The sequence below is a fragment of the Gossypium raimondii genome, chromosome 1 (genome assembly GCF_025698545.1).
Source record: "Gossypium raimondii isolate GPD5lz chromosome 1, ASM2569854v1, whole genome shotgun sequence".
Lineage (NCBI taxonomy): Eukaryota > Viridiplantae > Streptophyta > Magnoliopsida > Malvales > Malvaceae > Gossypium > Gossypium raimondii.
In genome coordinates this window covers 52091609-52106701 of record NC_068565.1, presented here as the reverse complement: position 1 = coordinate 52106701, position 15093 = coordinate 52091609, and the positions used below count along the sequence as shown (strand labels likewise).

Here is a 15093-nt window from a genome sequence, read left to right as displayed (position 1 = left end):
ATATATATATATTAGATCAATGAACAAACTTATCTTTTCTGTTAAAAATTTTATATTCCTAATACAATAAACTCCATAATAATTTTTACCATCAAATTGCTATCCTTTTCACTATCACTTTAAAACAAAGATAAATAAATGTTCCTTAACTTTCAAACTTTATCTTCATTTTCAATTTCACCTATTTATTTCAAAATTAAATTTACAAAGATTAAATTGTTCATCTTCAGGTCTAATTATGAATTTCATATATTTACTTTACGAAATTTAAGAAGTTACTCTCGATTTGATTGTCGTAGTTTAAATGAAAACTAAAAATTAATTCAATTGTTGACAAAACTTAAACCATTGATTTTGCTATTTTATTATATAAAATTTGTTGAACTCTTGATTTTTTTTCTAATTCCATACGTATAAATTGTTAAACTATTGATTTCCAAATTAGTAATTTAACAATAAATTTTAACAATGTTAATCAGATTAACTTCTCGATTTTCATAAAGTTGAGAAATGAACTTTATAATTAGACCGGTAAAAGTACCATGGAAGCTTCTGTACTAGGTATTAGATTGTATCAAAGAACAAATTGAACATTTCTGTTAAAAATTTCATCCACTTCTATTGTTAAAAACTATCTTGGCTGACAAAATAACCAGAAAGTTACACGTGGCGTGCTACGCATACCTCATTTTGACATACAACGACCAATTTTTAACAGTTCGCTCTTTGATCTAATGTATATAGATTAATTTGCCCATTTTTTGGAGTAAAGAGTACAAGGGCTTCCACGATACTTGTACCTAATTAGACCCTCATTTTTAAAGTACAGGGATCCTTTGAAGAATTTAACCAAAGAAAAAAAGCACCATATTGTGAATGATCAATTTTGGATACACTAATTTCAAAAATAATTACACAAATCACAAATGGGGTGCTACAGCCTTTGAGCTTCTGGCTTTTACCCACTCTCTTTGTAATAAAAACCAAATGGGTCAGTGGGACGGTAAAGAGGTCGATGTTACTGAAGCAAGATTTTAACCTCGAGTCTTGTGGGTAAAGAAAATAACTCTTGAAAGAGTTCTGCCTTTGACCCAACTCGTAATAGTGAACTACATGATCATCACCTAGGAAGCATTTCTGTTATACTATGAGAGCTAACAATGTTAGTAGAAGAAGAAGGTTCCATTGATTGTTTGCCTTTAGTCTTCAAAGACGACGATGTTAACTCCGACGATGTACGGCGATACCCTTTATAAACACCGGCCTCGGTTAGCAGCTTATCGTTGAGGTGCACGTCTTTGGATAGCATATGCACCACTTGATTCATTGTGGGTCTTTGATGTGCAGATGCTTGGGTGCAAAACAAGGCGACCTTGATGAACCGCAGCACTTCATCTTCTGGATATTCAGTTAGTTCTGGATCAACAATGTCTAAAAGCCTTTCTTCTTGTTTGAGTTTCCATGTCTGCGTCACATTGCAGTTTTAGTCAGCTGACTATGTCGAGACCATCGAGGTCAAATTATGATTTTGGTCCCTCTGATATGCTCAAATTTAAGATCTAAACCTATACTTTATTTTCGCATAATTTGGAGCACCCTTGTTGCAGTGTTAATTATTGAATTTGTCCTACTTTTTGGTAAGAATGAAAAGACTTTTTCAGTCTCTCTCGATATTGATATTTAGCAAATTGGTCCCTCTCAAAAAAGCGAAGCAATTTCATCATGTCAATTTCAAAAGTGAAGGATAATTAATCATTGTGTTAATATTTCCCATCAATTGTATATAATTTCGATTGGTATAATAACAAATGTAGCCCTGAAGTTTACACATCCTTTCAATTTAGTCTTGTTAACAAATTTAGCCTACAAAATTTTTGTAAATGTTGAGACTAAATTTGTTGAATCTTTTAGAATCAAAAACCAAATTGACAAAACATGTAAACATTGAAGGCTAAATATGCTATTGTATCAATCAAAATTGTGCACAATTGATGAAATGCATAAACACTATGCTGCTCACTTTTAAATTTGATAGGGATTAAATTGCTCCGATTTTTTTAAAAGAGATTAAATTGAGAGAGATTGAAGAAGTTTTTTTACCCCTACTTTTTTATTGTCGTTAGTTAATCCAAATAGCCAATACTCATGTAACTTTTTTGTTGGAAAGAATAATTTTAAGAAAAAAATCCATATTAACAGTTTAATGATATTAACTATTTGGACTAACTAATGATATTATAAAAGTAGACAACAAATTATAATTTTAGAGGACCAAAACCACAAAATTGACTAATTATATAAAGCCTGAGTTTGGATTAACTAACGACCATACATAGTCAAATTATAGTTTTAGTACATGTACTATACTCAACTTGATGTTTTAGTCTCTATACATCATTTTAGCATAATTTAGTCCTCCTATTATTAATGTTATGCATTAATCTAAAGCACTAAAAATTTCTGTTAATAAGCTGATATAGAATTTCAAAAAAAAAGTCCAAATCATGGGGATGCAGCTGGAAGATTTTAAAATGACAAATTAGTGAAAATAACTATTTTGATATCCATAATTTCACAATGTAGTTTTTGGTAGAGCAAGTAAGCTATTCTGTTAATGACGGTGAAAAAGAAAAACGGGATAATGTAACTTTTGGCCCTTGAACTTGGCAAGTAGGTACAGATCGACTCCTAAACTTGACAACTAGGTTTACTTTGGCAATTGAACTTGACAACTAGGTCCATTTTGATCTCTAAACTTGAAAATTATAAAAGTTTGATGATGTGGCACTATGAGTTTGAAAAATTTTAAAAAATTTTGGATGATAATGTAGTATAATCTCAAAGTGTCATATTCAGTGTTTTAATAACCGAACCAATGGCCGAACAAGTTAAACCACTAATTCTAGATTCAACCAGTTTGATCAGTTCGATCGTCAAACCAAAAATAATTAATTAATTAATTAAAATTTTATAAAAATCTTAAAAAAAGTAAAAATAAAATAAAATCAGATTTACTTAGCTTTTTAGATTTTTATGAATTGTTAATTATTTATTTAATTATTGTTGGTCCGACGGTCGAACCGATTGAACTGGTTAAATTGAGAACTGGTGATCTAATCACTTCGGTTATTAAAACACTGAATATATGGCACTCTGAGATGATATCATATCATCATCTTTTTTTTTTCAAGTGATGATGTGACACAATCTCAGAATGTTACATCATCAAACTTTTAGATATTTCAAGTTTAGGGATCGTAATAGACCTAGTTGTCAAGTTCAAGTGCTAAAGTGAATCTAGCTGTCAAGTTCAGAGACCGATATGGACTTACTTGCCAAGTTTAGGGGCCAAAATTTACATTATCCACCTTTTTCTTCACGGTGATTAACAGAATGGACTTAAATGAGTAACAATTTTCAAGTTCAGGAGTCAAAGTGGATAAAAAAAGTTCAGGGACCAATGTGAACATACTTGCTAAGTTCAGATGCCAAAAGTTACATTACCCCTTCAAATAACACAAGTAATTTCGGGTTTGGATATTTAAAACAGCTGCATCTGACTAAGGAATTTTTTAATAATAGGAGGACTAAATTACATAAAATTATGACTGAAACCCAAATTGAATTTAGTATGGGGATGAAAATCATAATTTGAGATGAGATAAAGTGATGAAAAAAGGATTTAAAAAGATACCCATTCAACAAGAAGCATCAATTCCACTCCAAATGCAGCCTTAGTACTGCTTTTTCCACTGACTATTTCAAGTATGAGAACCCCAAAGCTGTATACATCTGCCTTCTTGGTTAATTGTCCCAAAAGGGCATATTCTGGGGCCAAATATCCACTGCATAAAATAAAGTATGGCTTAGGAAAAAATACACTGAATTATATCATCTTACCACAGTGGCTTAACAATGTCATTGTGGGGTTAATTGCATTAAATGTCCCAAATCTATTGAGTCAAATTTTAAATTGGTTATAAACTTCAAATTATTACAATTTAATCCTCAAACTAAAGTATTTCTCCAATAAGGTCTTACACTAGATTGAATTTGACATAGTTCCTTTTCTAAGCACGTACAAATTAATGAATATTTTTATACACACTAGATCCAGTTTGATGCCAAAATTGATGGCTAAATTAATAGAACCTAATTGAAACGATACTTAGTTTGACGATTCAATTGAAATATTTTAAAATTTAGGGATAAATTTAAAATTCGACTCATAGCTTAGGGACATCTGATACAATTATCTCCTTCTATATAGATATATTCGTCTCTACAATCATCAACAATATATATGAGAGAAATCTGGAGCTAAACATGATGAACTATACTTAATCTGCCATTATTTTTTAATATCTGCTTTGTATATAGTTGTTGTATGTTCTACGGTGCTATGGAGATGGAAACCTAGCTAGATCATTTTCGGGATGACATCTATGATATCGCACTTCGTCAAATGTTACATGATTATTAACATGTGGACTATGCATGATCGACATGTGGCATTTACATGTCTCACATACTTATCTCACAGGACTTGTGGATTATATAAGTCTTTCCCCATGACTTATTACGGAGGAATCATAGTAAAAGTAACATAGAGGCCCCTGTACTAAGAGTCGAATTGCATTTTGTCCCCTATACTAAAAAAATAAGTAAATTAGTCATTATACATTAAATTAAAATGCAAATTGGTTCTTTCTGTTAAAAATTTCATCCATTTGTATAGTTAAAAATTGGTATGTATGATGAAATAACAAAACAGTGACGTGATGTGCCATGTGTACCTTATGCTGACATAAATGGATCAATTTTTAACGGTAAAAATGGATGAAATTTTTAATAGAAGAATCAATCTGCTCTTTGATTTAATATATAGGAATTAATTTATCTATTCTTTTAGTAGAGAAAATAAAATGCAATCTGACTACTAATAAAACCTCTTGCCGAGGAATCAGTCCAACATAAAAGAGAAAAGCTAAAAGGAGAGGGCCCTTCTTCTGCTCTCCTAAAGAGGTCTGCGGCTCCCATGCTAGGGGACCTTCTCTAACCTATGGCTTTCGGCTTCCAAGGGAACCGCGGTTGATTAACCATATTTGTGCGTCACCAATACTAAAAGCAGGTTTTATCATTTGTAAGTCATGAATCAATCAAAAAACCTTACCTAAAACAAGATTTTTCATCAATGAGCTTTGAAATAGTTACATAGCTAAGGCAGGTCATTGCAAAAGATGCAAAATGCAAAGAGAATCATGCTTACACTGTTCCAGCAACTCGAGTACTTAGATGAGTGACATTGTCTGGGAAAAGCTTGGCTAGCCCAAAATCACCAATTTTAGGATGAAAATCCCCATCAAGAAGTATATTACTAGCTTTAATATCCCTGTGGACAATACGAGGTACAGCTTCATAATGAAGAAATGCAATACCAGAAGCTGTACCTAAGCAAATGGCTGCTCTTTTAGGCCAATCCAGAGCTATATATTTACTTCTTGAACCTGAAAATAACCATTGCTTGACATTAGAATACCCTGAAAATCTTGAAAACTATCTATGTTTTTCCTCTCAAGTACAATGCATTAGATAGAGGTAAAAGTACCACGGAGACTCTTGTACTAGGAATTAAATTGCATTTGGGCCATTCTACTCAGAAAAATGGGCAAATTAGTCCCTATACATTAGTCAAGAGCAAATCAATCCTTTCTATTAAAAATTTGATCCATTTCTACTATTAAAAACTACCATGGCTAATAGAATAACTAGATAATGATATGAGGCATGCCATGTGTACCTCGCGCTAACGTAAAAGTATCAATTTTTAATAGTAAAAATGAATAGAATTTTTAAGAGAAGAATCAGTTTGTTCTTTGATTTAAAGTACAAGACTAATTTATCCATTTTTTTAGTAAAAGAAGCAAAATACTATCCACTTCTATTACAAGGGCTTCCATGATATTTTTACCATTAGATAGGCTAAACTAATATACATAAATACGTAATGTAATATTTTCTTCATAGTTCTTATCCTAGAAAAAGTCAAATTATGGCTGTGGTACCTCTACTATACTCAAAATTGAGATTTAGTCCCTATATTTTAGTTTAATATAATTTGATTTCTAATTAATCCGATATTTGTTATTGTTAACTATTCCAAATAAAATACTAATGTGATTTTTTTTTTCAAAATATGCCCTCCAACACAAAAGAATCAATATCAAAATGATGAGTTAGAAAAACAGTTTTTAAGAAAAACTCAGGCTGGAATTTTAACCGGAATAGTTATCACTGATTACTATTTGAACTAACCAATGACATTATAAAAGTAGAGGACCAAAATCATAATTTGACCCTGCAAATAATCTATGTTCTTAAGTGAGTAGTTCAAATGAAAGGAACTAAACAAAGTTTGGGTCAATAATAATATGTTGCATCTCCAAGCTATAGTTCTTAATTCATTCTAACTTGTATGAAAAGCATAGGATTTAAGTAGTTACCAAGTAAAACACTAGCAAGGCTGTTATTTTCTAGGTATTCATAGACCAAGATCCGATGATTGTCGTCAACACAACAGCCGATTAGTTCGACAAGGTTCGGATGTCGAATGTTCGATATCATATCGATCTCTGTCACAAACTCGCGAGATCCTTGTTTGGACTCTGCAGACAGTGTCTTGATGGCTACCTGAGTGCCATCTCTCAAAACTCCCTAAGCAATCATAAAAGCAAAGTTACCATTAGGTGTCTTTCTCTGCTAATAGCGGCATTAGTACCACAAACAAGCATTCATCTCAAAACCACAAAAACCTCCTCTCACACACGTAACACATATACATACATACATACATACATCCATACATACATACATACATACATACATACATACACACACACATACATACATACATACACACACACATACATACATATGCAATCATATAGACATCTGAATGTTTAAAAAATAGCAAAGGGTATTTTGTTTACCCTATAAACAACTCCATAGCCACCTCCACCTATTCTGTTTGATGGATGAAAATCTGATGTTGCTGATCTCAATGAATTATATGAAAAGAGCCTTACATTGGCAGTGGCAAACTCTATAATGCACAAATACAACACCAAATACACAAAACAACATGAGAACTTTCTGAGGTAAACTTCAAAAGAAACTCATTTGAAAGCAAAAAAAGATACTTTTATAATGCATTTAATGAAGCCAAAGTTAATTGTTCTTCAACGTTCTGCAGATACTCCTTCAATTTTCATTTTAATAAGGAAAAATCCACCTTTCTTTTTAGCCAATATTTCAATTTTCAAAGATATACCAAAAGAAACCATAAAACCATGAATTCACACAATACCAAGAAGAGCAGAATTTGGTTTCCAGCCATTTACAGCCTACATTGCTTATATATGTTTATTAAAGTAACTAACCAAGAGCTAAAAACCAAAGATTTGAGCTTTATAAGTAGCCTGAAAAAACCATATCAATAAATCAACTGAAATAGACTCAAAATCTTACCTTGACCTTGTATCTGTTCTTGGCGATGCTTTCCTTTGAAACAATCAAACAAATACCTACAATTCATGGGAAAACACCAGATACCAATTCAAGATCTTGTAAGCTGTGTAGATACTCTCAGCTGATCCTGAACCAAAAGCAATCATTAGTCATAAACTAGCAAAAAGGGGTAATAAAGAAAATTGAAAGGTACCAAGTTTCATAACTTAAAGCAATGATATGATAACAGCTCAAAAAAGGATACAAAGTGAATTAAATGCAGAGAGGTGAATTCACCAACCTACCAAACACAGTGAGTTAAAATAGGCTGAGTTCCCAACAAGGTGTATGTTGAAACTTGAAGATGGTGAAGCAGACATAACAAGGAAACAAGAAGATCCATTTATCATCATCATCAAAGGTATAATAACAAGGATACAAAGTGAATTAAATGCAGAGAGGTGAATTCACCAACCTACCAAACACAGTGAGTTAAAATAGGCTGAGTTCCCAACAAGGTGTATGTTGAAACTTGAAGATGGTGAAGCAGACATAACAAGGAAACAAGAAGATCCATTTATCATCATCATCAAAGGTATAATAACATGTTGGGTTGTAAAATTTGACTATGGGGGATTTGATAAATAAAGGGAAACAAAGAAAAGCTGGTCATTTAACAGAAAAAGGAGTGAAAGAGAGACATTGAAAGTGACAACAAACATTGGGTTGGTTTCGACAAGTAAGGTAAGACACGATATAGAAAACCTTGTTCACAATTTGCTGATTAAAAAGGGGAGTTGGAAGTTGGTGAATTTTATGGTCAGTGGTTTTGCTTTTAACCAGTAATGTTTAGCTATATGTTTTTCTTTATTTTGATGGGCAAACTTTGTTGACTTTAACCATTCATACACCCTTTTGAAGTTTACATGGTGCCAACAAGAACAAATATAAAAACTTTTACTTGCAAAGATGAACAAGCAAAAGAAAGGGTTTTTTGTTTTATTTTATAAAGTTCCACAATACAATCAAGTCAACCTAATATATATTTATATATATATATATTTGGCTTTGAATGGGTATTATATTTGTCTATTTGACATTGTCTTTGGCTGTCCGTGAAAATAAAAGGGTTAATTCATAGAAAGTGCTTAAACTATGGCCTATACTTTAATTTGGTCCCCAAATTTCAAAATGTTCCAATTGAGTTTTCAAATAATCACTATGTATCAATTAAGTTCTTCTATCAACCTTGTTTAGCTTAAATGTTAAATCTTAGCTCAAATCTTGCATGAAGCACATTTAAAATACATGTGTATTTATTGCATGACCTATTTGGATTTGATGTACTTAAGAAAAAGCAATCCTCTTAATTTTTTATGGCGCTTATTGGGTTTCGAAGTGCCATCCATCCGAAGTTGATTGAACCCTCAAAAAATCATCCATCAAAAGAAATCTCAACATTTTCTCTTGGTGAGATTTGAACTTATGCCCTATAACATATAAAGTATTGTTGGGTAATTGCATACTGCTCGCACCTAACGAGGCGCTTTCGCTTTTTAAACTTGTCACCTCTTTAGACATTCGAGCTCTCGATAAAGACAGGAGACAAAACCTTCACCAAGAACAATATTAAGACATCAAGAGGTTTGTCGATTTGCAGCGAACAAAATATTTTGAAGATTTTTTTTAACACATCATATCAAAGTTGCCATGTAATAAGTACATACGTGTTTATAATTTAATTCACATGTTTCAAAAATACTCTACGGCAAGCCCAAACTAGTATTTAACATCTACATTCATAACTAGTTAATGGAAGGCCGCCTAAACTATAATATTTTAAAGTTCAAGAACTAATTTAAAATTTGAGTGATAACTAAGAGATGTTCAGTGAAATTAACCCAAACCAAACATGGCTGGAAGGACCCTGGACGGTGGACTTATACATATGTGAAAACATACATGGGCAATGGCGGCAGTAAAAATAACATTTCAATTTTTCAAAGTCATTGGAATTTAAAATAATCAAAGCCTTAGTCCTACAATAATGGAACTACCCACTGGTCGGTCGAATTATTTGATGAAAAATTAGTTGATATAAAATAATTGAATCGAATTTTAAGTTAATTGTTCGAAAACGATAAAAAATATCAAAGTCAAGACTAGAGGGCCGCCCGGCCCGATTTCCCGTCCGAAATATGCGAGGGTTTGGGTAAAAATATAGGCCCGAAATATGGGCTTGGGCAAAAAACGAGGCCTGTTTAGAAAACAAGCAGGGCCTCGGGCACCACTTTTTTGGCCCAAGCCCGATATAATAAATATTTATTTTTTTAATTTTTTTAATTTTAAAATATTTTTAAAATAATTTTTTTTATTTTTTAATTTTAAAATATTTTTAAAATACTTTTTAAATTTTTTTTAATTTTAAAATATTTTTAAAATAAATTTTGGGTATTTATTAAAAAATGGGCCGGGCCGGGCCCGAGCTTATGATTCTTTTCTCGGGCTGGGCCTGGGCAAAATTCCAGGCCCATATTTCGGGCCGGGCTCGAGCCAAAATTTTTTATGGGCCCAGCCCGAACCCGGCCCATGAGCACCTCTAGTCAAGACAAAAAAAAATTTTGGTTGTTGAGTCGATTTATATATTTTCTTTACTATTTTTAATATAGCTTAATACATAATTTAGTACTTGAATTTGATTTTTTTTTAATAATGTGGAACATGTATTTGAAAAAAGTTACACATTTCGGTACTTAAAAATAATAATGTTAACTTTTTAGTGTTTAATACAAGTTTTAGATTCGATTTGATGAAAATTCGAATTAGCTAGTAATATCGATAATTAACTTTCATCAAATCAACCACGAGTCGAAATTAAATCACATCTTCGGATTGTATTTGACAAATTAAACAAATTCACAATTAATACTAAATTTATTATATTAACAAAATAATGAAAAAATCAAATATAATAATATCACTATTAACTTTCATCAAATCAACCATAGAACCCGAATTAAACAGTAAAAATTAACAATGTTACTTTTGGGTATCAAAAGACATAGTTTTTGTCAAATATAAGAACTAAACTGAACCCAAAGTGTCAAACTTGAGTACCAAATGGTATATTAACATTTATAATTTTTAAATTATTTATTTATCATCGACGATAGAACTAATTGAATAAAAATCAATGTTCATTGCTTCGATTTTAAAATATATACTTTTAGCCTTACAATGATTCTTTGGGTTGAATTCCTAAATGAAACTATTTAGTATGATTTTGTACATAAAAATTTCAACTGTTTTTGGTAATGTAGTTTGAAATTTCAATGGAAAAGGAGTTGAAAAGGCAAACCATGTGATGAAAAGATGGCTACAACCATCATTTCTTTTCTTTTCAACCTTAAAATTTTTAGTTGCAACATTGGATTGCCTGCTCAACTGGGAACTATATTTTCTTTAGAATTTTATGGTGGTCATTCCACTTCCAACTTTTATATATATATATATATATATATATATATGCAAACTTCTTTTTTCAGTTTTGCAATTAGAATAAGCTTCTTCTGAGTTGTCTATATTGTTGAAAAGAGATTGCATTTGATGCATTATTAATGTATACATTTATGTTATTTAAAAATATTTGTATTTGATGTATTAACGATATAAATTTATAAATTAGTAGTGAGAGAAATTATTTTATGGATCCTTTCCACCACATTATTCGTGGTTTTTTTCTAATTATTTAATGATATTTCAGCAAATTCTTTTTTATGTCATTAATACACAATTTTGATATTTTTTTTTCTAAACCTCAAACCCTAAATCTTGAACCATGAGTTCAAGGTTCGGAGTTCGAGGTTGCAAGTTTAGGGTTTAAGATTCAAGTTCGGGATTTGAGGTTCGATGTTTGGGTTCGAGGTTCAAGGTTCAAGGTTCTGAGTTCAAGGTTTAGAGTTTAGGGTACAAAAATTACTAAAATTATGCATTAATAACATAGAAAAATGGTTGAAATGTCATTAAATAATTGAAAATGGACCATGAATGAGCAACGGGAAGGGCTTTGATATTTGTTAAAAAAATTTTAAAATACATGAAATTTTTATCAAGTGGCATCATATGATTCAATGGCACAAAGAAAGAGTTTTTTTTTTTTAAATAATACTAATAGTTTTATGATCGGTAAAAGTATTATGAAGATCATTATATTAAGTGTCAAATTACATTTTGTTTTCTTTATTTAAGAAATGTGCAAATTAATTTCTATGAGTTAGATTAAATAGAAAATAAATCATTTTATTAAAATTTCATCCATTTTACTATTAAAAACCGATTTTTGTATGTTAGCATGAAGAACATGTAGAAATGATCAATTTGCTCTTTAATCTAACGTACAGAAATTAAAATGCAATTTGAGTAATAGAGCATGTTTGCTCTCTGTTAGATCTTTAGATATTCACTATGGGATGATAGAACTTGAAGATGTTTCGGTTCAATTAACAAGAACGAAAGTAATCCCATGATCACGACCCAGCCCAACTCATTGGGCCATGTCGTTAGATCAATTGGTATTTGTTTCGTAAAATATATTTCTTTGTATGCGAGAATGTGAGTTTGAATACGTGTAAGTACATCTAAAGGAGACAAATCCTTTAGAGACTTGTGAGTACCAAAAGAGAACGATTTCGATTTGCTTCTTATGACACAGGTTTGTGACACTCATCCTTGATGGAAATCCAACTAGCTTGAAAACTACAAACAGACAGAGAATATGCTACAAACTAATTGAATTTAACAATTGGGCATTCTGAAATGTTAATTATATCAATGGAAACAAATGTATTAGTTGCCCATGAAGAACTCTGCCATGGCATTTGACAACTGCTTAAAGTGAGGGTAAAAAGAAACCGTAAATCCAACGAAAAAGAAGGGAACAGCGGTTCAGAATTCAGATGTAATTAGGAGGGCGAAACTCTGTTTCGAGAAGTTTTTCTCTCGATGCTGTTTACTCGATGTGGAGGCCACAAAATATGGGTGACCCTTCCTTTAACCAAACCCAAAGGAACCTGCAAACGATAGCCTGTTCGAGTTAAAGGAGTTCAGCCAGTAATATTAAGGAATGCAACCATGGTGGAACCAACTTACAGGGCCAAAAGACCTCGAGTCTAAGCTGGAAGCTGAGTTGTCTCCCTCGACCCAACAATGTCCTTCTGGAATATGCACCACGTCGTAAATAGTCCCGACCCAATCACCTGGCAAGCCAACAATTCTCTTTATATGTTTCTCCTTGTGATTATCCGGAGAGCTGCAAAAGCATACAAAGAAAGCAGCATTGGATTTCAGGAACAGAATCGCATGCATCAAAACATCGAATCAATACTTAGGCAAAATACTTATAGAGCAACAAAAATGCCCGAAACCAGATTAAGTATCATTTCATTAACAGAAAAACCAAAGGTGTTATCAAGGTCATGCCAAAGAGACTCATGAAAATGTGATTGTTTATACTGTCAATTTCTTCAGCGTCTCCTTGCCTACAAGAAGAAATACTAGAGCTGGTCCATAATGAACAATAGTTCGATAACTCCGTTCCAAACTCGGAAGTAGTTAATGGTTATATACAACATTGGCATGACGAAGCCAAAAATGAAAAGCCAACCCCAAAGGTTGCTCCATCAAGAGGTGCCAGTATTTAATAAGAAATCAAGAGCAAAGATATTATTCTATACGATCTATATCAACGAAAAAATTACCAGAAAACTATCACGTCACCGTGTGAGAATTTGTACTTTCTAAGGCACAACTTCTCGACCAGAACACGATCATCTGCAGCCAAAGAAATGATCAGCCACTTACAATCAAGAGTGAAGCAAAACAGTTCCCTCAACTCTCCTCAATGTAATACCACTCAATGAATCAAGCAAGGAATTGGTTTTAGGATTAAATGTGGGAGACATTGAGGCACCCCGGACTGGGACAATACTGGCAAATAGATCTGAAACTGTAAGTGAGATAACCCCAACCGTGAAACACTTCTTTGCAACATTCCATAAAACACTAGGGGTTCCCATGTCCACGTTTCCAACAACAGACGAATCCCGGGCTAAAATGGAACCATCTGCATTCACAATTGACATCAAAACCAAAAACAGATATTGGAACAAAATACAATATTTTCTCTAGATTGACCGAAAGTTAATCTTGGTTAATGTAAAAAAACTTCCATCCAAGTTGCCAATGAATGCAAAATGACATATGGATATCCTAGAAACTCCTTAAAACTTGAAAATGACAGCACGAACAAACAATTAAACAACAAAAATACACACGATCAGACCGTATACCATGGATTAACACGTTTTAGAAATGCCCAATAGTTTGATTAGGCAAAAGCCAAACATCGAACATCTTATTTTCAAAAGTAAAGGAGAACTATAAACATAGATGCTGAGAGCTACAATATCTATTCTACACGAGCTGAAAGGTAATCTCGGTTAATGTAAATAACTTCCGCCCAAACTGACAGTGAATTACATGTTGCAAAATCGACAAATGGGTATCCCAGAAACTACCTAGATTTTGAAAACGACGACATGGACAAACAATTAAACAACGAAATACGCATGATCAGACCATATATCATGGATTAACAAGTTTCAGAAATGTCAATAGTTCAATCAGGAAAAACATCGAACAAATGATGTGCAGTGGAAGCTGAATATAAAGGTAACCATAAAAGCACTTGCTGGAAGGTAAGGACAATGAGAAACATCAAAAGGATGAATTGAATTACCCGGAGAGCAAGAGAATCAGTCAGGTAATAGTAAAGGCAAGGACCAGTCCCTGGGTTTTAGCTTACTTTGGTTATTATTTTCCTTGCGGCTGTCAGCAAGCATGTAGTTTGCAGCAGTTTTCACGTTGAAAATTGCTAAAAAGGATAAAATGGCCTTTGTCAGTAATAGTACAGGCTCCACAAGGAGTTGGGTTGGGCTAAATTGGTTTCATTTTATTTAAAACTTTTTGGGTAAACTGCACTTGAAGTTACTAAACTATTAGTAAATTTACATTTTGATCACTCAATTTCGAAAAGTTACAAAATGATCCATTCACAACATGATAAATAATCATTTTTCAAATTATTTACATTTATGTTGGAAAAATTGCATTTTATGGGAACTTTGAGGCATATTCTCAATAGGTAAAGGTGTAGAGTTGAATCATAAAATTATGGTTTTATATTCTACTCCATGAGACCTTTACAACGGTATATCATATGCTCAAAATGGTTGAGTGATGAATGAGAAATTGATGATCAAAGTAGCTACTTGGAAATATTTGTTGAGGAAAAGAAAAGCTTAGATCCTACATTAGTTAAATACTAAGTGTGAGATATGTTTATATATGAGAACCTTCTTAAAAAGTGATTGAATAATTAAGCTTGAAATCTTGCCTCGCGTGCAGGATTGTAGGTTTAAACCCGTTGGGGTTAGGGCACACCAACATGACATGGGTGATGCGAAATGTTCGGACCGGTTGGGCTTGCGAGCATCTATCTTATTTATTTGATTAATAGCCAGATTTTGT

The 15093-nt window shown here is 32.4% G+C and overlaps 2 protein-coding genes across 10 annotated transcripts; both read right to left on the bottom strand.

The window, feature by feature from the left end:
* Positions 1-868: 868 nt before the first annotated feature.
* Positions 869-8405, bottom strand: LOC105786565 (putative serine/threonine-protein kinase). 9 transcript variants are annotated; one of them, XM_052621065.1, is made up of 8 exons: positions 7982-8405; positions 7808-7863; positions 7528-7654; positions 6990-7102; positions 6504-6714; positions 5270-5507; positions 3695-3845; positions 869-1465 (listed from the first exon to the last, which is right to left on the bottom strand). In XM_052621065.1, exons 3-8 carry the CDS (start codon positions 7592-7594, stop codon positions 1121-1123), a joined length of 1125 nt encoding a protein of 374 aa, XP_052477025.1. In that variant the 5' UTR covers positions 7595-7654; positions 7808-7863; positions 7982-8405; the 3' UTR covers positions 869-1120. The 9 variants fall into 9 exon arrangements, with proteins under 9 accessions (XP_052477025.1, XP_052477011.1, XP_052477030.1 ...); XM_052621051.1 differs by having other exon boundaries at positions 7812-7863; XM_052621070.1 differs by having other exon boundaries at positions 7528-7648; positions 7812-7863.
* A 3876-nt stretch (positions 8406-12281) lies between these two features.
* LOC105786563 (uncharacterized) lies at positions 12282-14471 on the bottom strand. Its single transcript, XM_012613066.2, has 5 exons — positions 14303-14471; positions 13415-13627; positions 13263-13335; positions 12655-12814; positions 12282-12575 (listed from the first exon to the last, which is right to left on the bottom strand). Exons 2-5 carry the CDS (start codon positions 13578-13580, stop codon positions 12468-12470), a joined length of 507 nt encoding a protein of 168 aa, XP_012468520.1. The 5' UTR covers positions 13581-13627; positions 14303-14471; the 3' UTR covers positions 12282-12467.
* Positions 14472-15093: the final 622 nt, after the last annotated feature.

Coding starts and splice junctions, on each gene's coding strand:
- LOC105786565 (XM_052621065.1), bottom strand. CDS start 7,594: ATGAATTGTAGGTATTTGTTTGATTGTTTCAAAGGAAAGCATCGCCAA. Junction 3,846..5,269: donor ACTCGAGTTGCTGGAACAGT/GTAAGCATGATT, acceptor TATTTTATGCAG/TGGATATTTGGCCCCAGAAT. Junction 1,466..3,694: donor TGATGCTTCTTGTTGAATGG/GTATCTTTTTAA, acceptor AATGTGACGCAG/ACATGGAAACTCAAACAAGA.
- LOC105786563 (XM_012613066.2), bottom strand. CDS start 13,580: ATGGGAACCCCTAGTGTTTTATGGAATGTTGCAAAGAAGTGTTTCACG. Junction 12,815..13,262: donor GGTGACGTGATAGTTTTCTG/GTAATTTTTTCG, acceptor ATGCTTTTGCAG/CTCTCCGGATAATCACAAGG. Junction 12,576..12,654: donor ACTCGAGGTCTTTTGGCCCT/GTAAGTTGGTTC, acceptor TATCGTTTGCAG/GTTCCTTTGGGTTTGGTTAA.